Source organism: Aspergillus melleus, assembly GCF_016097325.1.
Source record: "Aspergillus melleus strain CBS 546.65 chromosome Unknown contig6, whole genome shotgun sequence".
In the NCBI taxonomy this organism is placed as follows: domain Eukaryota; kingdom Fungi; phylum Ascomycota; class Eurotiomycetes; order Eurotiales; family Aspergillaceae; genus Aspergillus; species Aspergillus melleus.
The window spans coordinates 880,629-904,100 of record NW_025763375.1 but is presented as its reverse complement, the minus strand read 5'-3'; the positions used below and the strand labels follow the sequence as shown (position 1 = coordinate 904,100).

Below are 23,472 nucleotides of genomic sequence, written 5' to 3'. Positions count from 1 at the left end.
GACAATGTACTGGACGGCATTAAGGCAGAGTTGGGCGAGTCGATGCGTGGCGGGAGCCTTAGTTGGGAAGGGGCAACACGTGCTTCTACAGCATTTGGTCCAACCTTGAATCTCTTAAGACAGCAATTGCTGTGTTTGCAAAAAGAAGCTGACCGCCCCCCTTCATTCTTGTGTTGATAATTAAAGTGGTGAATGATATGTGCTCCTCCCTACAAAAATTCCTGGCAGCCCATTTGTCTTGTGGTTCTTATCTTTATCAGAAAGATTCATCTACTTGTACCTCGTACACAAGAAATTAGGCGTCTAATATGGCTTTATTTAGTAAGAACCAAAAAAAGTTAGACAAGACTAAGTCTCCACCTCGAACATGTATTGAGGAGGTAAATTAGTAAATAATATTCATTTCCATTTCATGGACTTTTGTTTGGTCACATGATGAAGAATGGTGTGGGCCAAATATAAAGGTTGTGAGAGACTTAGAGATTCCAACTTTGAACCTAGCTATCTGCTACCAAGATAGACAATCCTTCTCTACCTTATCCTTCGTCTCGTCGTTGATTGGTCCCTACATTTGGTCTTTTTTGTGGTTCATTACTTCTTTTTCAATATGGCTTCTACGCCTGATATCGCTATTGTTGCCCAGCTTATTTTAACTGAAGCCTGTAAAGGACATTGGATTGTTGCCTTCCGTCAATCTTCCACATTTTCCAGCGCAAACCTTGAGCAGAACAAGCTTCAGTGGATTGAGAATCGATCTGATAATGTTCTGGATAACATTGAGTTTACTGTTACAGAAAAATGCACAGGGGTTGAAGAGTTGAAAGGTTCTCTCTTGCTTCCAGAGAGCCTTATGGTACCACGCGAACCGTGTACTTGTACGCAGTGGGTGTAGGTGTGATCAGATGAGAAAATAGCTCTAGTTCTAACACTCTGCAGCTGGAGTGTGCTCTGGGATTATGCAAGGAGGGGCTATATTGAGAAGGCCTCTACAACAGGAGTCTCGATTGACAGATTATTGAGTCAGATGACCAAGGCCCAGTCAGAGGGTGACAATGGGAAGGGTGGTTAGAATGGATTAAGATGGTTGCGAAGTGTCTAAAAATAGCCCTGAGGTTATGTATTCTCGTTGCTGGCTGAGTTTGCCAGCTCAAATAAGCTTCGCGCAGTTAGCTCGGTATTTCCACTCAACTAAGCCATTATTCACTAATTAAAAATTGAATGTCCTTACCCTGAATAAAAGGAATTACTACGGATTTTGATACACAGTTGGCTCGTCAGTCCGCTCGTATGCCATCTACTATTGTGCGAAAATGTGTTCAAACGCAAGTGGGCTCCGCAAGCATGTAAGATTATCCTTTTACAGAGATAAAAACATCAGGATTGAAACCGAATGGGACAGGATGAGCGGTATCAGGTATGGCTGTTGTCCTGTCCTGTCGACATGCTCTCACCAAAGATCAGAGAACCCGGCTATACTTTCCTATCCCTCGAACTAGCTCCTTTTTCTCTTCCATACTTCCCAAGAATAGAGATAAGTGATATTAGTTGCCACCGCGCCAGACCAGACCGTGAATAGAATAGCAGAAAGGAGCAGTACCCCATTTCGCTAGGTCTGCGATTTTCCATGTCATCCGGAACACACTATCAACTGAGTATCCCGAATTCTCCTACTACCCGTGGCACTATCTTACCTGGGTCATCCCCTAGCTAGAGATCAATATCATAAACCTAGTTTCTAAACATGTACCACATCGTTGTATCTTTCATTTTGCTGTAATAGTGGCTTCGTTGGTTGGAAAGGGAGCTCAAGGAGGTTAACGTGCCCCATTCCTTTTCGGATGACTTCAGCAATTTCAGATCGTATACGTTTGTTTGCCGAAACTGACATGTCAGAGGGGATCAAATATTTCTTTAATTGGGCCAAGTGTTACCTGTCACCAATGAAGTACCACTTTGCGTCCAAAAGTCTGCCGATACCACTTTCCATGGGTCGAGCTGACCAGATAACTTCCAGATACGGTTGTGTTTGCTGTTCCAAGGCTCGGGTTTCTGTGAGTCCTTCGAAGGACTGGGTAGGTAGAGGCCAAAACGAAGAATCTGAATCGTCAGAATATTACACTCAGAATCATAAGGCTGCTACATACGTAGGACCCTTGATCCTGTGAAAGAAGCTTGTCCATCCACTGATAGACCCAGTCTAGATTGACTAAGACTATTAGTATTTTCCTTGCATCGTGACAGAGTGACTCACACTTATCGTCAAGCTCCCACGCGACAAAGATAGATTTTGGACGATGGCTGAGTAGTTCCCGGATATAGGGAACCTGGGCAGCAATCCCAATTCCTGACGCGACCAACAGAATATTGCTATATGATGAAAGATCAATTGGCTCCCCATATGGTCCGTCGAGAAAAGTGAGAAACTCCTTGGCCTGGTGTTCTATGAGCCTTCTAGTAAACCCGTCCTTCTTCTGGACCAGAAGGGAGATACTGGACGCTTTTCCTTGGTCGTTGACTTCCCACCAGGCTATTGAGAATGGGTGACACTGGAATGCCGATAAAAGGCTGACCCCGGGCATCCAAACGTAAACTGTCATGCCGGCATGAACGGTAAATGGTCTGTTTACTGGTACGATAATCTGAGCCGAATCCTTCGCCCTAAAGACCTTCGCCCTCGATCCAAATTGATTAAATGTGACATTCCGGATGAGAAGGGTGGCCACATGCAGTATAGTCGTCCCAACAAGAATAGCGCTGCCGACTATCATATACATTTGGGCGAAAGCTTTTTGAAGTCTCACATGACGCCAAAGGGCAACCAGCGCTGTCAGGGCAAGGAGGTAGTGCATCTTGATGAAAAGCTCGTAGAGACATTTCCTTACGACAAGGAGGACAATAGATAGTGAGAAAGCCGAGATTGCCTGCTGTGGTCAGTATTTCTGGTAGTAGTAGGCTTTATACTCTTACCAAAAGCCCATAGAACTGGACTGGGTGCGCGGGATGCCACCCTGCATTCTTGATGGAAAGAATGGCATGTAGAGCAGCCTGGACAAATGTCATTACTCCAAGGGTGCCATGGATCCCAACATAGGATCGGATGGGCACACCCAAGAGATCTGCTGCCAGACTCAGTCGGCCGGCCAATATCAAGGGAACAAAGTTCAGGATAGCAAGGTTGCCGGCACGCGTTGCTATCTTTGAAAGGGAATGTGTCTTTATAAAGTTGCAGGTGAATGTTCCTGCCCAGTAAAGAGTCTGCAAAAGCACCCAGTATCTGGATCGTCCCCGAAATACTTGAGGGTACACGACATGTTTGAGAATGCTAAATACAAGTTTATTATAAAAAGGTTTGAACAGGCGTCTAATCCAGTGTGGTATGTGTCGCCATCGGACCCAAAATCGAATGACGCGAGCAAGAAGGAGACAAGCAATTATTCCGCCCAAGGTGCAAGCGTACAGTTGAGACGGGTTCATTTTTTTGGTCAGATAGTTAGCTTAGGCCATGGAGGAACCTTGCGATTAAATATTCCAAAGTGTACAAGAAAATGATGCCCAAGCGTGTTGAGAATTCTTTGTTTTTCGCTTTTTTCATTATCGGGGTTGTGGAGCGGATTATTTTGGGATCTCGTGGGCGACTACGCGACGTTCTATGCACCAACCGAGCCGCAATTGCCAAAATCCGTGGGCGATTAATGATGCTATTTTCAGCCTGAGCGCCTAAACGGCTATTCCAGCATACTATTTTTGACATTGGCGCCAGTACGCATAGTAGCAATCAAACCTATAAATTGGAGCATTGTCCCGTCCAGTTTCTTCATTCATTATCCCTTTTACACAAACGAAGTCTCTCCAGAGCCAATATCTCCATTTCTTCATTATGAACAACCAGATGTCCAAATCAGCTGAAGGACGACGGCGCAGAACAGTCTTCCGCAAACTTCGAAAATTCTGCAATGAGTTTGACGTTTGCGCAGTGGTCGTCCTGACAGACAACATGAACCGTCAGTTCATTTTCAAGACCCATGATAATACACCCGTCTTCGGAAATGTAAGTATTGTTAGAGCGATTCGTGCATCGTGAACTAACCACTGGCAGATTCTGGAACATCCACGAACGAGAACCAATGATGACTTCCAGGCTTTGGGGCCACTCTCAGACCAAGCATTTGGTAGAAAGAAAATTAGAACCCGATTGCCTGTCCCGAGGTATAGGAGGGTAGAATAAATACCGCTCGAGCGCCTAGCGGACCGGCCGCACAGCTACGGAATGAATTGTGTTTGAATATTTAAAGCTGTTTTGTACCTACTATAACAAATCCATCTCCATTCCTTCTCATCTAGTCCACAATGAACACTCCAGAGCCCACTGCACTCGATCACGTGATATTACAGAATGGTGGGAGGACCGTGAACTTAGAACGGCTGTCAAGTAATCTAAAGCAGTCAAAGCTCGATTCTCCCCCATCGGTACCCGACCTCCACCGTGAAATCGGGCGTCTACGACAAGAGCTTGCTTTCCATCAAGAAGCGCACATGGCCCTGAATCAGGTATTCAGTGATGCGCGCGAAGTATATCAATTGATCCAGGAAGCTTTGCTTCGAGCATCAAATCAGCATAAGCTGTGGCATGCATTCATCATAATATCTTCAACTACCAAACACGCCGGAGGGAAAATCCACAGAGCCCTCAACCACGTGTCTGAAAAGCTTGCGGCTCTAGAAACAGATCTACTTCTTTCATATGGCGTCACCTTAGACGATACACATAAAAGGGAATATAGTATTGTCTAAGCACTACACTGTGTGTGTGTGTGTGTGTGTGTGTGTGTATTCATACTCTGGGCTCTCGCCTTGGCGGTAATCAGGGTACCACTATCGATATTCCCTATATACATTCGCTCACTCTGGAGTATTGCTTTCCTGAGGCATTTAAACAATCTCAGGGCTCTTCCGGGAAAGACCTGATCTTAAACAATAGTCCTGCATTCTTGTCGTGCTAGAACTCTCCGAAATGGACATATTGTGAATAAGATTTATGTTCCTTTTTCTTTTCCTTCTTCCTTCCTTTCCTTTCTTTTTGGAGAGAAAAAGTAGTTTTTACTACAGTTTTAGATTAGCTAGTTAGTTAATAACTAACCTCATGACGAATTACATAAGCAGTTACAGTGTAACTAGAATTAGAATGTCCTCTTTGTTACTTATCTTGCAATTCCCTTGCTCCCGGCGGCAAATATCCCGCACCCAACGCTACTCTACTAGTTTTAAAATAGACATTTGTGGTTCCTGCCTATTAAAAAAAGCGAAAATACAATTATATGCATAATGTACTTCAAATATACCTAAAGACCGAATAATCTGTGTAAAGATTACAATACAACAATGTTACAATGCTACAATGCTACAATGCTACAATGGAGTACGCAGCCATGCTACCAATATCACCGGAGCCACACATATAAGTATTCATCTAGATCACCCCGCCAGCAACGTCAAAGTATCATCCAACCTGGCAACATGCATCCTTTTATTATAGTTGGGTTTATCATTCTTGGACCGTCTTTCGCTACAGCTTTCAATGTCTCTCCAGTGACACCAGTCACCTCTGCACTTGCAGCGCGCCAGACATTCCGTGTGCAGGCCACTGACGAAAAACCACGCTTCCAACCCAATCGACTAATTGTTAATACTGGGGATGTTATCAAGTTTGAAATTCAAAGCCCCTCATGCGAACTATGGGCATCGGAGACACTATGTGAAAGCCTTAAGCCCACTCCACTTGAGGGGAAAGAATTTGTTGTGACAAGCGCAAGATCATACATATTCTTTTGCGGGCCAGTGCACACTAGTAGTTGTGCTACGGACACTTTGTCCATCCTCAATACACAACACCTACCAAGTCAAGGATTTAACCAATATCGATCCACTAAAATAGGTCCTAGCTCTGGCGTTCTGAGCCCGTCTCCTACCGGAACTGGCTCATTAAGACATAGTGCCCCGTTCTCGTCGTCTGCGAAGCCGGGTTTAAGCACTCGCATGAGCTTGCCTCGCATAAAGCCTACATCTTCAAAGAGCAGTGTTCAGTTTTGGTCCTCTTCAAAACCAGTTTCTAGCTCATATATTGTGAGCCCATCTCCTATAAGGACCAGCTCTGTAATGGGCAGTGATCGTTTTCAGCTTTCTACCAGCCAATTATTCAGGAGTTCTGAAATACCAACTTCAATGTTGACTGCCTCGGGTAAGGTAGCAGGAACCACTTCAACCTATCCAACAGCTACTCCATCGTCACAAGAAACAAATTTCAGATCGGCAGCGGAAACAACGCAAATGAAATGGACAACTATGGCCAATGTATTTCTCGGTATTTCTTATGTGTTTTATATGCTGCGTTAGTATCCTAGGATAGTGCTAGTGTAGAAGAAATGATATTATAAAGGATTGATAAACAAATTAGCCCTACCACTGCAGTGTTCGGGGCGCAGTCGTTCCCGCAGTATGACTACCTGCAGCATTAGAACGAAAGACCTTGACGTCATACCTCATTATAATACGTTCCTTAGATAGTCCACAGAGAGTCTGCAGATCTAGACACTCCTTGGAAGCACAATAGCACGCCGAACACAAACGTAGTGATCTTCATGCTTTACATGGTGCAGGACAGGGGTATTCCTCGCCAGATTCCCTGTCGCTAGAGGGCTTTCCATAACGCTCCATATCAACTCAATGTTTCTCCAGATAGTTCGATAATTAGCAGTTGCTGCATCCGACCTTGTAACACTGGCCGTCAGTACCTGGGCACGCCACGCCGGCTCTCTGCTCTTAGGTCTCCGACCTCGTAGGTGGTCAGACCACATGCCTAGGCCCGCCAGGGACCTAAACCCCAAGGTATATCTCCACAGCGGGCTTCAGTCCTTAAGGGTCGTGTGGCCTAGCGCACAGGGTCTGACGGGTCCAACGTCCACCATATCCTGGGAGTATCGATTCCGGGAGCGGACGAATCCCAGGATAGTAAATACTGTGATAGAATTCAACATGGGGTGGTCAATTTCAGGCAAGGAACGTGCCCAGGGTAGAGAGGGTCCCAGGATGGGGAGTCATAGGGTTGCAAATCTCGAGATCTATTCTATTCCATAATAATCTCTCCTGTACTCGCCGTATCCCGGGCCAGTGCTGAATTAGAGTCACGCGTTTTCCACCCGCAAGACGCCGGTCCAGAGTTTATCGCCATGCGACCGGATCTAGATGCTTATTTTTTTTTGGATCAGAGAGCGTAGGCCATATTCTGTACCTACGCTATCATATTCTCCCTTATGCCTAGACACGTATATCCCATTTGGAAGTATGGATCTCCGGTACGCGTATACGTTCCTATCTTTAAGATTGTCTCAAGCATCAACTACCTCATAGCAGATCCTCACCAGGTTGCGTCGTGCACTGGAATATAACCAACCTGTGGAGCAGCCAAGGTCACCCTGGGCTTTGAGGCCGTCATTCTGCGAAATAATCTCGAAGTACGTCAGGTGCCCGTGATCCTATCATCCAATCTTCCATAACCAGCCATTCACTCCAACACCCTTCGGCCGCTTCAATCTCGGAATCGAGTGAAACTTGCAGCGGACTAAGGAAAGGAATCGTCTCCAGCGGCGACACGTAGTTCTTTTTGGTTGCGGCCCAACCGCCACTCTTGGCGGCGAAGAGGTATTTATGACGCTCCTGTTCGTGAAGCAGACCGACACCTGCCTTCCAATCGTCCCCGAAGAAGCCATGGAGCATGCTGGGAGAGTCCATCCGGTGGCGACGATATCTCCACCCGCAAGCACGAAACGGGCTTGCATTTTACGGATAAATACTTTCACCGAGATGCCGCCCAGCTGACACTGACGACAGGGAGGAGTCTCACCACCGCCGTCGCATCGGAGTTGTCCGTCTTTTCCCTTCCTTATTCACATTAATGATGAGTGAAAACAGCTCCCCGGACTACAAGGCGCTTTTCCTCAAGGAAGCCGCGCTGAGACGGCAGGCAGAGGAACGGGAGAGGCAAGAGAGGGAGCGCACCCGACCGACAACCTTCCCAGAGTTCATCCGACATTGCCACGATCTCCTTTGGAGGCCACTCCGAGCCCAAACACCGTCTCGCTCCACCACAGGCAAAATTCCCGCTCCTATCGGAAAACGATGTCCTATACGGCTGGTACCATGGACTGACTGTGAGGATATACAGCGGGAAATTTACGAATCTGTCTGCCGCTACCTGCAGCCGACCGAAGGGGATGCACGACAGTTATTTACGTCACTGGTTGCGTTGGAAGACCACGGCCGACGATTTGCACGCCGGCCCGTTAGCAGCGAACAGGACCTCGAGACCTACGAACGACTCGCCGTTGAAGACCATGTGCACGATATCGTCGCTGAGTTGTGCAAAATACCAGAGGCTCGCGAGGAGTTCCGGTTAGGCGATGGGTTATGGTTCGATAATCATCCAAATGCTCTGGACGAAGATGAAGAAGTCGATGCTAGCCAACCATCGACCACGAGGCCTTCGAGACCGGATCAATTCTGCATCTATTATGCGGACGGTAACCGACGTACCTTGCTCACCACGGTCGAGTACAAGCCCCCCCACAAACTCTCCGCTGCGAACCTACGGTTGGGACTCCGACCGATGGATTTTTGGCGAGAAGTGGTCCAACCTGATCTTGTTCCGGCGGAGGAGCCAGAGAAATCAAGATATCACGCCGAACGGCTCGTCGGATCAGTCATCGTCCAAGAATTTCACGTGATGATTCAAGAGGGTCTGGAGTATTCATATTTGACGAACGGCTTGATGGACGTGCAGCTCTGGGTGCCTTACGACGACCCGGCGACCCTTTATTACCACCTGGGGGATCCGGGTATGTACGGGACGGCCGGTAGTGCAGGGCCTGGAATTCCCAGGACTCGAATTGAGAGGACCCTGTGCCTCTGTTTGATGAGTTTTCGTGCTCCTCTTCGTGACCAGGCATGGCGGAATGCTGTCAAACCCACACTACCGATATGGCAAACGAGTTATGATAGCGATCGCGCCCAGATCGTAGTAGTGGAATTACCGCGGGACCTGGACGATGCTAACTCCGAATCCACTAGTCCTGAGCAGTCCACCTCTGAGTACCTCACGTCCTCGTCTCCCATCACCAGCGGCCCTCGGGTGACCACCCGAGCAGCCGCTAGCTGCGCGCCACTATCCGGTCCGTATCACCACGAGAGTTCTTCGGATTCCGAGGCCGACCCGACCGCATCTGCAGGACGGAAGCGCGGGTTCAGCCAGGTCACTTCGTCCCCTCCAACCCAACGGTCTGCACCGCGAGCAGATCGCCAAGGGAACCAAAGCGGGCAATCTTGCTCCCATGATGCTCCATATTGCACACAGAAGTGTCTTCTCGGGTTACAGCAAGGCGGCACGCTTGACCCTACGTGCCCCAACACGGAGCTCCATATGCTTGGGGGAAGGGCAAACTGCCATCCGATTGGTGCAGCTGACTTAGTGAAGAAGCTCAAGGCGCAGCTCGATCAGGATCTGGATCATAACTGCACTCCTATCGGCTCATGTGGGTCCTCCGGTGCACCATTCAAAATCACGTGTGCCACCTTTGGATATACTATTGTGGGGAAGGGGACTACATCGAGACTCTGGGGGGAGGTCTCGCGTGAAGCAGACGTCTACCGGGTTCTCCAGCGTGCGCAAGGATCGGCTGTTCCCGTCTTCCTCGGGGCGATCAATTTAGGCCAAACCTACTTCCTCCATGGCGCGGGAAGGATCCGTCATATGCTTCTGATGGGCTGGGGTGGTGAGAGCGTGGGCCATGATCCTCTGGACAAGGCCATCCAACGAGCGATTTATCGGTCGGTGAAGGAGATCCGCTCTTTCGGCGTTGTTCATCAGGATCTTCGTCCGGATAACATCTTGTGGAATCCTGAGCTCGAGCGAGCCCTCATCATTGACTTCCATCGGTGCACCTTGGACTGTCGATCGCTGCACAAACGGTCAGGTGCTCTCAAACGATTACGGCGTGGTCCTGATGAACGTCACTCGAAGCGGGTGCGTGTGGTGTAAATAGAACTGGAGCTGGGACTTGAACACATGAGCGATGTGGTGAACCTGCTCTACACATAGCCTCCTGTATATAACCTAGTTAATTATCTACCGAGTGCTCGCTCACAGTGAGTATATCGGCCATGGGGCTCAATGACACAGCACTTGCATGACTGAGGAGCTGAAGTGGGCACCAAAGCAAGCTGCAAGCCAATAATTGCTACTGAAACCTAGCCAAGGTTTGCGCTGAAGGCGCTAGCTGCTTCAGCGGCTTCACAAAGTGAGCGAGATTGGAAACAATGAGCCAAAGAACACCAAGGTCACACCATCCCTCTTTAAAAATAACAAATATGGCGCGCGATGTTAAGCTCGGTCCATATCAATACCCGGGGAATATTGAACATCCTCGAACATTGATCGCTTCGATCCGGCGCTCATACTCCGCCTCCAGAGTTGTCCCCGGCAGTGAGAGGATCGCGTCAATCATCAGCATCTGCTGTGGGGGCATGAACCCCTTCCGCTCGAGAGCGCCCATCACTTTCGCATCTACCAACTTCCCAGCCAGCTGCTGTTCCAGGTCGATCACCGGCTGCTCGTTCTTGTACCGTTCCAGGTTCTCTCGGATGCGTCGATTCCGTTGTCGTTGCTTCTCGTTGCGTAGTTCACGAATAGATGCGTTATACTTCCGCTTGGCTTCCAGGGTCCGATCCTGGAGGTGTTTCAGCTTCTCTTGGAGCTGACGGTGACGACCAGTGAGAGCGCTGGCGTTAAGGTAACCAAACGAAGCTTGACAGGCCTGGGTAATGCGATCCAGCTTCGTCTTTCGATCCACCCATTTTCGCTTCCGCTCGTTGACGGTCTTCTGTCGTTCGCGGACCGCCGGGAGCTGGTTGAGAGACTTCGACTCTTCCGCGGAAAGCCAAAAGGGCCGATCGGGATCGATAGAGGCGCTTAGGGAACAAGCGAACCGCACAAGAGGGGTTTGAGCCCGTCTTGCGCACGATGCCTTGGACGTCAACATCAACGTCAACCTCGTAATGTCGAATGAACGTGCGAATGTCGGCATGCTGTAGCATGGCGTTCTGTAGCGCATCTGTAACTTCCCCTATTCGCTATGTTAGCTCTGCCTGGAGGAGAGCAATAGACAGATACGCACCACTGCTATTGAAAGCTTTCGCTCCTGCATACCGAAGGAGGTACGGCTTCGTCACCTGTTCGAAGCCGGTGATCTGGCCCGCACGGCGCATCCGGGAAGTCACTGTTGACGCCAGCAATTTCTTCTCCACCGCGATTCGGAACCCTGTGGTTTCTCGAACTGTTGGGCAGAATATGTATTTGTCCAGCAGTTCGTTCTTCAGTTTCAGTTCCTGCTGTCCTAAGCCATCGAGTACTTCGAGGCTGTAGAGCTTTTCCGGGCTGTCTAGTACTGGTCCTGTGGCCGTGATGGACTTGAAGCCTTTAATGTAAAAGAGCATGCCGAGTAGACACACATGCGGACTAAGGACTAGAGTCGAATCGAAAATGATTTCGGGGATTTTAAACTCGTTCCTGCCCAAGAATTGATCAGTGAACTGCTTCGGTGGACTCCATTGCCAGCACGTACGGAGCCTTCTTCCCAAGAAACTTCTTAGTGAATTCCGGCTTTAGGAAAATGAACAGGTGGGGTCGCCCTCCCTCCGGATCTCGAATAAGGGTCAGTGAGATGTCGCGGTAGCGAAGGCCGAGAAGCGCCCCTGGTCGACTCGCCGTGAGGGCGGCAAGCTGGCAGAAGAAGAGAAGCTGAATCCGTTGCCACCCACACTCAAATGTCATTTCAGTCATGGTCAAGAGGACCCGTGCAAACTCGGCGATATCCTCAATTTACATATTCTTCTTCGCTCGCCGCGTGAATTCTAAGCCTTTCTGCTCGGCCACAATGGCAATGAGCTGTAGCCAGAGGTCAGTCCATCATATTGGACAGAAATGAGCAGGTCTCATCGGCTCACATCTTGCACCTTCACCTGGATCTCCTTACTCAACCCTGTTGCGGTCCCCTGCTTCAAGACCAGATGCCACCACTTCCAGAATGACTCCAGCGAGCTTTTGTATTTAATCCCCGGGCAATGTCGCCCTTTTTTACCGCGTTGAATGTCGCACCGCCACATGAGGAACCTATAGAGGAACCGGACCGTCTTCTCTGAGTCCGAGATCCACTGTCACTGCTGGTTTGAATCCCGATCGATATGTCGACAGTACCTATCGCGGAAATGCCAGTTAGTCTCCACGGAACGGTGGCCCCAAGAGAGAATACTTTCCCTACCTATCCCAGTAGACACGGGTCTCGTCTAACTTCTCCTGCGTGACATCGCTGTACCGCTTCTGCCGGAGCTAAGAGACATCTAGGTTCTCTGCTTCAGCCAGATAGTGCTCTGGAGGCAGCTCGCCCTCGTCGTTGAAGGACTCCTCATCCTCCCCATCATCGTCATCGGACTCCTCGCTGTCTTCCAGGTCGCTGTTGGAGTCATTATTAGAGTCGTTGTCCGAGAATATCTCGCTGCGTCGGAGTTGGAATCGCTCTCGATCTGATCCTTACTCTCCTGAGGTCCCGCCGGTCGGGCGTGAAGCGTCATCGTTGAGACAGAAGACCGAAAACGAAAAGCCGACTAAATGGATGAAACGAAGGATGTCGCGGTCTACGGCGACGAGGAGAGTAGGGCATCGGATGGAAAACGATGGGTGATGTCAGAGGGAGGATGGAGGGATTAGACGTGACGGTCGGCATGGTAAAATAGGATTTCGAAGCAGAGAACACATGATGGTCCTGAGGTAAGCCAAAAACGGCTCCCCTCAGCGACAGGACCTGGGTCCCTCAGCGAAGCTGAACATGCTCAGCAGCTGCCGCACTAGCGTCAGGCACGGAAAACCGTGGGCATTGTCACACGTGATGCCAAGGCGGGAGCTGGTGAGAGAGACTCGTAAAACGGCGTCGAGCGAGGCCGAAAATGGCGCCCGGCTAACCGTCACATCGTTAGGAGTTAACTTGCTCCACGGCCTTCAAGCGGGTCCCTATCGTATTATTAATAAATTTATCTTTAAATTCACTAAACAGTGACTAGGTGCGAAGAATATGTAAGTTCCTAAGAGTAACTTTAATCCTTCGCTTATCCTTAGTCTACAAGTGTTTCTTTTAGACTATCTTTTTGGATATCCAGAATAACGAATCCCGCTAGAAATCACTGGGTGCACTCATGAAGCTCGAGCGAAAGGCCGAAGATGCGGTTGACGTTGTCCTTGAACAGCAAACAGTCTGTACAAATTTCATATTTAGGCGCGCTTATCAATTTAGCTGCCCGCCTCAAAGTGTCCTTTTGCGCCATATTCGATATGCGGTTGAGGCGGCCATGGACAGCTTTTTCATGTTTACATACTTGGATCTGACGTTCTCGAGCCCTGATCCGCTCCACTTCAGAACGCGTTTCGAGGGAGGCAATTATTTCACTGAGACGTGCAATCTGCGTTTTCAGGCATTTGACCAATTCGTTGTCGTATTCCTCTCCAAGCAATCGATCATCTTTGTCGAAAAGCTCATATTCCAGCTGCTCTTTTTGCTCTTGAAGCCGGTAGAGCTGTTGAATGATTGGGTACTGAGAGGCCATATCTTCCATTTCACGTTTTAAGTGCGCGATTTTTTCGTCAAAGCGCGGGTCGGGGATCTTATCTTCTGGTAGAAAGACATGCCGGTCGAGGAAATAGGCAATCAACTGCTTCTCAGCGTGAGAAGCGTGAAACTGGCCTTTAATTCCCTGGTCCTTTTCTGAGTCGGCAGACAAGGTATGGCCAACGATGTCGGCTATGTTCAGCACTCGTTTTGTCCAGTCTTTGCCACTTACTCTAGTAGAAGGGCATTCCGAATGGCCCCACCCGCTCATAGCTGCTATGGCCGGGAAGAGTTTGCCCCTTTCCAGTATAGCTATAGTTTTGCTGCGTTTGGATATGGGAATTCTCTAATTGGGCCACAATGAGTGATTGACAGACCATCAGAGGATCTCCTGAAAGAATGATAAGCTGCTTCGGACACTTGCGGTTGGTGGTCTGTTCTGATATATTCTTTTCTCTCCCCGAGAATTCGCGCAATCTCCCGTCGGTCATTATCTCGGTTGAAAACATCTTCCTTGTGAATGGGCTCCATAGATGGATCGCCCCAAATCCCACCCGCCGTTAAGTGCCGCTCTTTCTGGTTCTTTCGAGTTGATTGGGCAAGATCAAGAGCTCTTTGATTCTTGTTGTCGCTCAAGGATCGGTCAGCACCTCTAGAAAGGAGTATCTTTGCGGTTTCCAGCCTTCCCCAAAGGGATGCCTCCATGAGTGCAGTTCTACCGTTTTTATTCGTGGCATTTATCTCAGCGCCATGATCGAGAAGAAGGGAGACCATGGACGAGCTTTTCTCTCGAGAAGCCATAATAAGACACGTATCTCCGTCGTGATCTTTCCCGTGCAGGAAAATTAACTTGTCAGATGATTTTTCCAGGTACCGCATCATTCCGTGTACATTGCCGCAGACACAATATGATATAGCGAAGAGAATACGTCGCTCTTTAAAAGGCTCTTCACCTTTTAGCGGAAGCGGAATAGTAATCGTCTCTGTGGAATCATCAAAGGAAAACTCAGACTGTCGAGGCCTGCTTGATGTGCTTGATTGGGTGATGTTGGAAAATTCACCAGACAATGACACCGCATTCTCAGGATCTTCTTCCAAATATTGAAGTGTGTGGGTATTGATAAAACGTGCTTTCGCTTTATCGATCTCGTAGGCCACAGGAAAGTTATACTGATATGAAGGGCGGGGGAGGCCACAATGGGGTACCCGGGACGCACTTTCATACGACACGAACCCATGGCGATGCAGCTCTTCGCAGTAAGGGCAATGAATCCAGAGATCAGTCTCGTTCCAGCAAACAACATCGACTGAAGGACAGATTTGGTTGATGGACATTTCCGTTCTCTTGATGTAGAGATTTGAGATGGCGCCGTATTTCCAGTTTCTGGGCACTAGCGTTTCCTATGAGATCGAAAGGAATGCAGAAAATGAGCATTGAATATAAATTCATGTAGCGTTACCGACCTAGAATAGATGGAATAACGAAAGATGGAACAAAATCCAGGTGAGGGGCAAGCGGGGTTGCGTCATACAAGGCACGTGTGATTGCGCCGCTAGCTAGTCAGGTGGTTTGAATACAACAATGTTAACACGAGGTCAGCGTGGCTTAGATAGATCCCGGGCTTGACATGAGGCTGGCTTTGTTGTGGTCTTTACACAAAGGATTGCAACTATCAATACGTTTTTGATCAATTCTAAAAAGCCACACTACCTCCTTCCAGTAGAATCGGTACAAATTAACATTTCGACAGCTTCTACCATTAAAACCAAAATATAAACTTATAGGTCTTGGGTTTGCAGCCCACCTAGATCACAGACATTCTTGGCGAAACATCCGTTTGGCGCGAGAACTCACATATCACAAATAAAATATCCCTTCTGAAATGCTCTGGGACCTGGAGTGCGAAAAACGGGTTTCTTAGTTGGGCGACAGGGTCTGCGTCTAGCATTTCATCCGTTTGGCATACCTGAATAGGGAGTGGGTTCCTTTTCGTTTCTGCGCGCCAAAGTTATTCGGCTGAGCACAACTGATGCAGCGAATTTCTCCTGGAATATCATGACTGGAAGAGCCAAAATGGTCATCAAATCCTTGTTGCTGCTGGAACCAGGATATGTTTTGGGGAAATCCGCTGATCTTCCGAGTGACTTTATTGCCTATACGAATAGAGATCGTGATAAGGTCTGATGGGTGTCGGACGGAAAAAGACACATGTTTCTGGTAACGATGGCATACGGAACAAATATCCTGACCCAGTTCACATTTCGTAAGGACCTCAGTCTGTGTTAAGAACTCTATTTGTGAGGAGTAGAGCTCCGTGAGTGCATCTGCGACCCGGCGATAGTCCCCACGGCAGTGGATGGAACCCTGGCAGTAATAGATTCCCAAGTTATAAAACACAGGGCGATCCAATTGAAAATAAAAACTTGAGGTTAGGAGTGCAGTTGCGGCCCCAACCAGATCCTGGCAGATCTGTGGGTTGCACTGCACGTAATGCTTCTGCTCCTCAATACTGTCAGCATTGTCGAGCCGGATGGGTCGAGCCAACTGCGAATTCAGTCGCAATGTGTCTTGATCTGATGTGGTTCTCTTTATATTCAAAAATTGGTGCTGTCCATCCAAAAAGATGTTAAAAGCACTTAGAAGGCGAGAAAGTGAATTGGCAAGTTTAGGTTGTCTTGGTTCTTCTCCCGTTCCCACTGATATAGCAACGTCGATAGTGCCCCCGGGCCACAGTCTGAGTGCCTCCCATCCCGCCAGCTCAGTCGGGTTCGGAAATCCAAGGGCACCATCCCAGAAGTCTCCTGTATTGAGCTTCATTGGCTTGAAAAACCTATCGAATTTAGCATTACTCAACATAGTAGTGAGCCTGACTTACACTGGAGCGGCTGAAGTAGACCGGGCCCTGAGCAATGTTAGAGAAGGTTGCAAAGATATCACAAGTATGACCTACACCTGCCATGTAAGAGGCTCTCTTTCAACCTCCTGTGGTCTGATGGCAACATAGCTCGGGCCTTGATAAATAGGAGTCTGAGGACTGATGGTAGAATCCCGGTGTATGTCACCTGAGGCATTGTAATTGGTGAATATTGTTCGAAGACCTCCATGTGTCATTGCGGTAACTGCGACTCGGGTCCCAGGCAGGATACCTGGTGTATAGTCAAAAAATATAGCATCCGCCCCATAGGTTTCTTTCATCAAGTTCTCCATCAGAGCTTCATCATAAATCGCATCTGTGACAGCATATTGAAATGCAGACCTGATAACTCCGAATATAGATTTTGAACGCCTGAAACAGCGCATGGCGAACGGTTCGAACACTTCTGTGCACCGTTTGACCGGCCAATGTAAGTGAAATTTGGCCAGAGCAATAAGGCCCCCTAATGATATTAGCGAACGGCTTTTAATAGGACAATATAAGGATTACCAGAACTGCTACCGGTAGCAATGTCCACCATTTCATGTAGCGGCTGGTTATGAAGCAGTCTCTGTAATCCTTTCAGGAATTCAAGGGATGTGGCAGCCCGAGAACCTCCCCCATCTATGCCAATGGCCCTAATACCGGCTGTTCTTGGTTTAAGGTCGACTGTGGTTTCACCTCGATCGTCGAGAATGCACCGCAGCTTAAACCGACCTTCCCTGCCTGAGGTTGCTGCGCCAAAGGCCAGAATACATTCATTGCAGACACAGTGCCCACAACTGAGGTGGTATTCCGGCATCCGGCGGAGACAAAAGAGGCAGGTAGTGTTACTCCTGTACGAGGATATGGAGGCATCAAGTTGTCTTATATTACCCCAGTGTAGTCTACTAGAGGATATCAATCCATTCTGTAGACGACTAAATTGATGAATGCAGTGGCGTTCAACCTCTCCGCATAGATGGCGTGCGAATAAATTGCTGTAAGACGACTCCAGCGCCCTATAGCAAGATTCGCGATATAACACGGTAAAAATATGCTCAATTGGAAAGCCTAGGAGGGTCAGCAGGGTCACTCAAGTCTCTCAAACGTGGGAGCCACTGACGGTGCATTCGCGGTGGATATGCATCCATTAGTATGCTTGTCGCGATGAAGGATGCGATGCTATCATAGGAGGTCCTCTGACGCTGGGCCTGCGCCAAGAATGTTTCTATATGCCGTTGGTAGTCTGTACCTATTTCGTTCCGTCTGCGGGATTCACTGAAGAAGTTGAACTCCCCGGAACGGCTTTGAGCTAATTTCTCGACCGCCTTTGCGAAAAACGAGGCAAGGTGATACGCGGACAGGAGCATATGAGATTTCTGTTTCAGTTCCAGCATTTGCTGAGTCTGGGTTCTAATTTCATGTTGGAGTCGTTGGTACCGAGCCAGTGGAGATAAATACGTGCCTGCCAGCTGAAAGGTCTGAGCTGCAGAGAAAACATTATTCAGCTGCACCGCATGGAATTGGAGCGCTTTCCGGAGTAAGTCGTGTTTCAAAGAGTCATGCGGGCCATCCTCTGATACTATAATCAGTAGTCGTGGGCGTAACTCAGGCAGAAGTGACATTGCGCTTCCAATCTCTACCCACGTCATAAGGCGTAGGAGCACTGCTTCCACACTGGAAAAGTCATCAGCGAAAAGGCAGATGACATCACTAAAAAGAAACAACAATCTTGCGTAGAGGATATCGATAACAGCATATAGGTCCGCCTTCCAGCGTATGGAATAGGACAATGTTTCGTGACAAAGCACGTGGCTGCGTTGGCTTGGATTCTTCACGAACGGGCTGCTTTCCGCAAAAAACACTGGTGTTTCGTGATTTATCGATTTCGTTTCAAGATGAAGGTTGATATTTCCTCTTTCCCCCCGCCTACCAATATTATTCTGTGGATAGATATGCTTCAGAGCGTTATCTTTGGCATTGGTGCCGATGAATAGCGCCAGCTGAGGCGTTTGAAGTGATGGCTTTGGCAGTTCTTGAACCACGCGCCAGAATCGACCCGTATCCTCAAGCACAATCTCTCCTGTCCGTTCGTTTTCTACGTGGCGAAGACACACAATATGGTCACAAGCAGTCATGATGGTACTTTCCTTTCTCTCGGAAGAATTACAACAAGGGAGGTGGGGGGAAGATAGGAATTTATACACTGTACGGAAAATATAAATAAATTGACATATGTAATAATGTCAGTGTGTACAATCACAGCCCAAGCTGTTTTCCACAGCAACCTAGCAAGAAAGTCGTATATGCACAAAGTACGAAGGCCTGCCAACAAGTTCAATTTCTGCCTTTGCCCACAATTTTTGACATTTGTTGAATATGACGTTCCAGTTCTTGATTTAAGACTCCAAGATCCTCGATTCTTTTTGACAGATTATTGAGTTGCTCGCTGATCATTAAGCGAGAACCATCAACCCGTTTGAGAAGCTCAATATGCTCTCCTAAACATCCCTCGATAAACTGGGTGCTCTCTTGTGGTTTCTATTGCTCAAGTTAGCAGAGAGAAATAAAGGGATAGACTTTACAAACCTTAGCATTGCTCAAGTCACCACTGCCTTGATTGGGCACATCCAGGGGGCCTTCGCTTCTAGAGGACGACATTTCGGAGGTAAGGAGCTCAGTGTAGGGAGCAACGGTGATTATGATCATGGAAGGCAAATAGCTGCCGCAGTAGTTTCTTACTTTTCAAATAACTTCTTAGGGGGGAGAGAGGGGTGTGTAACCGGTGTAGGCGGTTGCCACAATCAAACGTTGAACTTTCTGGGGAGTCGGTTGTTCGGCTGAAATGATAGGCAATTGCCGCAGTCAATTAGCCAGAGGTGCAGGGATCTACATCCTGCTGTTGACGGATGTTGAATGTATCTTTGTTCCACTTTGCAGGGAATCAATTCCTCTTCTATAGTTCGTGGCGCGGCTCGTGGCGCGGCTCGTGGCACGGCAGGTAGCGCGGCCCCCGACCAATGCACGCAGCCCTACACGTCAATCCTTACTGCGCCGCTCTTACAGGGCTACTAGGGACAAAAGTATATTTCAACAAACGAGATTCAAATTCACAGGTGAACCAAATTGCAGTGCGTCATCAAAAGATCATGTGAGCGCTCATTAACCAGTAATATGCCCCCACACGCTTATTGCTCAACAGAAAAGCTGAATTGCTCAAGGAATGCCTGTAGCTGCTCAACGTAATCTTCCAGGGCCTCGCGTTTTCTGACTCGTCTGTTAGCGCTTCAGCGTCGACCTACTCTCACTTTGCTCACCTGCGCTCGGACTGAAGTCTAGAACTCGTTATCACTTGTCTCTGATCACGCATCCTTGGGGGAGGGAACCTTACTGGTTCTCAAGCATAGTAACCCTGGTGGACAATTCGCTAACTAGTCTGTCCATGGCGTTGAAAGTGTCCTGTGCCGCAGGCCGGTAATCGGGCATAAGGTCTGGAACGTCCTCGATAGGCTGAATCTGATTATCGAGATGGGAAATAGAATCCAATAGTTCATAGTCCAAATCAGGGAAATCCGCTACTTCTCCTGTGCCCCAACTGAGAAGTGCGTCCATTGCTGCGTCGTCCATAGTCAGATCAAGTATGGGTTTGGATTTGGTTAGCCGTGACATCCGAGGGTGATGACTCCTTTTTATAGACAAAGCTGGCCGACTCCCCACAACCTCGAGGTGAAAGAATGTACACAGGGCATAAATTCCGCGAGACGCCCACGGTACCTCATGGTTTGAACAGTCAACTTTTGCCCCCTCTTTCCCAGTCTATTTTAAGTATCCCGATTCGCAACGCCCACGAATCTATTTCTAGCCACCAGTCCCCTGAGTTTATAGAGCGCCCACGGAGGCCCACATCAAGGCTCCCCAGCGCACTGCTATACTTCCTTACACATCTATCCTTCACTAAATCGTTATGGGGTCAGACGACAATAGTCCAGGTGCATCTGGCCACAACAAACCATATTATCCCGGCGAGGAGCAACTGCTCATTCATCTTAAACTTCTTAATCTTACTTGGGTGGAAATCGAAAGAGAGTATAATCAACAGGTGGCAGAGAGCCGTTACCGGACCGGCTCTGCTCTGGAAAATAAATGGCGCCAGTTACAGAGAGACTGGCTTAGGGTACGATAATCTCTATGGGTATAGTTCAGGCGCTAACATTGCCTCACAGGCTCAACAATAGTACATAAATGCGGACGCCGAATGGAGTGGGGAAGCGGGCCTTGCATGGCTGGAGGCACGCGCTTAATTGGAGGTGGGGTTTGTCCAATCAATGTACTTAGGACCAAATAATACATTATTAAAAACTACCCTATGTGTCGAAATAACATATATATCAATGCTGACCCACCAAGAGAAAGACAAAATTCCACTTTTCACCTTTTCACAAAAGCACTTCCTGTAACCCTGATAGTAATGCCAACGCAGGTATGATTTGAGAAAACAGTAAACAAAATTGGTTGCTAATTGATTAGTACCCCAACGAGACCATTGACACATGGTCGCTAGTGCGCAACCTCTTTGCACGCGAGCAGCACCATTTACATCATATTGAAAAACTCGAACAGTCACTCGCAAATGCGGGTAAACGGAACCACGAAGAGCGTGTTGCTTACAATTCACTCCATCAAAACTACGAAAAGCTCTATCATACATATAATATGCTTTCAGCTGAAAACCAGCGCCTTAATCGCGAACTCGCCAGCCTGCGCTATCACCAAAGTCACAAACAGAGTGAAACATCGGTTGCCGGGTGCGAAAGGGTGGTGCAGGTTGATTGATTTTTCTTTCTGGTTTATAACATGCGTTCAATTCAAGGAAGATGAGTAGGTTGATGGCTTCTCGTTGTCAAAGACTTTGGGTGAAGCGATGCTTTTCTGCCCGCCAACCTTCCCAGTACGCGGATATATTCTTTCCCATGTACCATCCTTGTTGCATGTGCCGTTTGTATTTACTATCTTATATCATAAAGCGCTTGCACCATGTCCTAGTGACCCAATCTTGTACCCTAAAACAGTGCTCTATGTCAGAATGATTGAGTCATTTCCGCGTGTTTCAAGACATATGGGTTCCATTCTTCTACATACAACTAACTATCAGACTTTCGATATATAATCAAGGTCGAAAAGATTCATAGCAATAAAGCACATTTCAAATAACACATGAACAGCGATCGAGAACGAAATAGTTAACTAACATCAAAAAGAAAAAAAAAAGGAAATATTCAAGACATGAATGGGATCTGCGCATATTAGACTCCCCTTGCAGATCGGGGAAGTGTTGGGTTGTTTCGCCAGTAATTCGCGCGCTGAAGACGAGTCACTCCGTAAAGCTGCTCTAGCGCCTCCTCAGGAGTAGCTGCGCTTGGATGAAGGCTTTCTGCTATCATTCTATCAGCCACTCTGTTACCGAAAAGAAGCTTCACATTTGATCGTGATCCAACTCTCTTGGTGCGCTGTCCTCCATGATGATGGACGACACAGCACATAATTTCCGGTAACCTCGTACTGTACGGATCCCAGGCGGCAGGAACAGCCCATTCGATGTAAACATCTCCTAGGGCGCTGAAATCTTCTTTGAGTTCCTTCCAGCCATCCGTTTCAATTCGCCCAACTGAGTCGAGGGCAAGCGCATTATTGAGAACTCTATTGCCTCCAGCCTCTGCAGCTGAATAAAGGCTGAGATTTCCATCTTCGTCTTGAACCACTGCGCGCCCGTTACGTGCATAACGAATTTGCTTTCCATCACTAGTATATCCGGGGACAATAGGTTCGGATCTTGCTGGTGAACGAGAGAATCGTTCGACAGCTCGTGGTCGCGACACCTGAGGAGCTATTGAAACATTTTGTCTTAGTCCTGGAAGGGGAGGTAGAGCTGGCCCGCGTTGACGGGGAGCAGTATTCCTCTGAGTTGTCTCCCGCACAGTCTCTTGACTGCTAACAGATCTAGTGTCAATATTCATGGGGTCAGGCTCGCCTGTCGGCTCACGAGAAGGAGTATATCCTCGTCTGGACCGGCTGTATAGTCATCAGCAAATATTTATTTCGGAACTGAGAACTACAAGCGTACGTACCACATAGGGCATGTTGGGGGTTCCCGATTTTCTCTCCCTGACCATGCGTCCAAGCAGGCAGCATGAAAGCAGTGGTTGCATTCGAAACAGTTCCGCGTTACATGCCCATTTCCGAGGCTGTCGCGACAGATTGGGCAAGGATCTGTGATCTCAGATTCAGTTGTCCCGCCTGCAGTGTCTTCTCGGGCCTCAACGCTGGTTGCATTCGTGGAAGTAGAGGCAGCGGGAGTAGAGCGATTAGTCGGAGGTGGCGTGCTCAATGCAGATTCGTTTGGATTTGGAACCGGAGGGTCATTCTGTACGTTTCTCAAGGGAGATGCTTGACCCAAGTCAACTTCTTGTTGAACCTGACGGTCACCCGAAGTAGGCTCCGGGAAGGTACGTAATGTTGGAGTTCTTTGCCGGGCTAGGCGGGGGCTCCGTCGTGGTGGTGGGACTGCTACTCCACCCTCTCCCCGTTCAACGTCAATGTCCTCGGGCCTTTGACGACGCGACATGGTTGTTTGTACCCGTGGGAGATCTCGGAATATTTGACCACAAAAGAAAGAAAAAAGGGGGCACCTTAGACCAGCTAAAGATCAACTTTCAAGCGAGTTTAACAAACGAGTGAATGGTTAAATGAATGGAATCTCTGGCCAGCAGAGTGTGAGAATGATCTGGGAAAGACGACTGAACATGGGTGATTATTCGTGTTTATATATCCGGCAGACAGCGGAGCAAATGAGAAAGACTTTGTAAATTATGTAC

The 23,472-nt window shown here is 48.3% G+C and overlaps 9 protein-coding genes across 9 annotated transcripts; 1 reads left to right on the top strand and 8 right to left on the bottom strand.

Moving 5' to 3' along the window:
* Positions 1-1,927: 1,927 nt before the first annotated feature.
* On the bottom strand, positions 1,928-2,849 carry LDX57_010082 (NADPH oxidase family protein; the record flags this gene model as incomplete). Its single annotated transcript, XM_046091827.1, has 3 exons — positions 1,928-2,068; positions 2,145-2,197; positions 2,252-2,849. The coding sequence occupies 3 exons, from the start codon at positions 2,847-2,849 to the stop codon at positions 1,928-1,930; spliced, it is 792 nt and encodes a 263-aa protein (XP_045947804.1).
* A 4,636-nt stretch (positions 2,850-7,485) lies between these two features.
* On the bottom strand, positions 7,486-7,770 carry LDX57_010081 (uncharacterized protein; the record flags this gene model as incomplete). Its single annotated transcript, XM_046091826.1, has 1 exon — positions 7,486-7,770. One exon carries the CDS (start codon positions 7,768-7,770, stop codon positions 7,486-7,488), a length of 285 nt encoding a protein of 94 aa, XP_045947803.1.
* Positions 7,771-7,948: 178 nt separating this feature from the next.
* LDX57_010080 (uncharacterized protein) lies at positions 7,949-10,087 on the top strand (the record flags this gene model as incomplete). Its single annotated transcript, XM_046091825.1, has 1 exon — positions 7,949-10,087. One exon carries the CDS (start codon positions 7,949-7,951, stop codon positions 10,085-10,087), a length of 2,139 nt encoding a protein of 712 aa, XP_045947802.1.
* Positions 10,088-10,445: 358 nt separating this feature from the next.
* Positions 10,446-11,132, bottom strand: LDX57_010079 (uncharacterized protein; the record flags this gene model as incomplete). The annotated part of the gene is made up of 1 exon (XM_046091824.1): positions 10,446-11,132. One exon carries the CDS (start codon positions 11,130-11,132, stop codon positions 10,446-10,448), a length of 687 nt encoding a protein of 228 aa, XP_045947801.1.
* A 46-nt stretch (positions 11,133-11,178) lies between these two features.
* Positions 11,179-11,887, bottom strand: LDX57_010078 (uncharacterized protein; the record flags this gene model as incomplete). Its single annotated transcript, XM_046091823.1, has 2 exons — positions 11,179-11,614; positions 11,670-11,887. The coding sequence occupies 2 exons, from the start codon at positions 11,885-11,887 to the stop codon at positions 11,179-11,181; spliced, it is 654 nt and encodes a 217-aa protein (XP_045947800.1).
* A 39-nt stretch (positions 11,888-11,926) lies between these two features.
* LDX57_010077 (uncharacterized protein) lies at positions 11,927-12,210 on the bottom strand (the record flags this gene model as incomplete). The annotated part of the gene is made up of 2 exons (XM_046091822.1): positions 11,927-11,992; positions 12,052-12,210. 2 exons carry the CDS (start codon positions 12,208-12,210, stop codon positions 11,927-11,929), a joined length of 225 nt encoding a protein of 74 aa, XP_045947799.1.
* A 1,068-nt stretch (positions 12,211-13,278) lies between these two features.
* LDX57_010076 (uncharacterized protein) lies at positions 13,279-13,974 on the bottom strand (the record flags this gene model as incomplete). The annotated part of the gene is made up of 1 exon (XM_046091821.1): positions 13,279-13,974. One exon carries the CDS (start codon positions 13,972-13,974, stop codon positions 13,279-13,281), a length of 696 nt encoding a protein of 231 aa, XP_045947798.1.
* A 3,684-nt stretch (positions 13,975-17,658) lies between these two features.
* On the bottom strand, positions 17,659-18,738 carry LDX57_010075 (uncharacterized protein; the record flags this gene model as incomplete). Its single annotated transcript, XM_046091820.1, has 2 exons — positions 17,659-18,176; positions 18,534-18,738. The coding sequence occupies 2 exons, from the start codon at positions 18,736-18,738 to the stop codon at positions 17,659-17,661; spliced, it is 723 nt and encodes a 240-aa protein (XP_045947797.1).
* Positions 18,739-18,937: 199 nt separating this feature from the next.
* On the bottom strand, positions 18,938-19,261 carry LDX57_010074 (uncharacterized protein; the record flags this gene model as incomplete). Its single annotated transcript, XM_046091819.1, has 2 exons — positions 18,938-19,141; positions 19,190-19,261. The coding sequence occupies 2 exons, from the start codon at positions 19,259-19,261 to the stop codon at positions 18,938-18,940; spliced, it is 276 nt and encodes a 91-aa protein (XP_045947796.1).
* Positions 19,262-23,472: the final 4,211 nt, after the last annotated feature.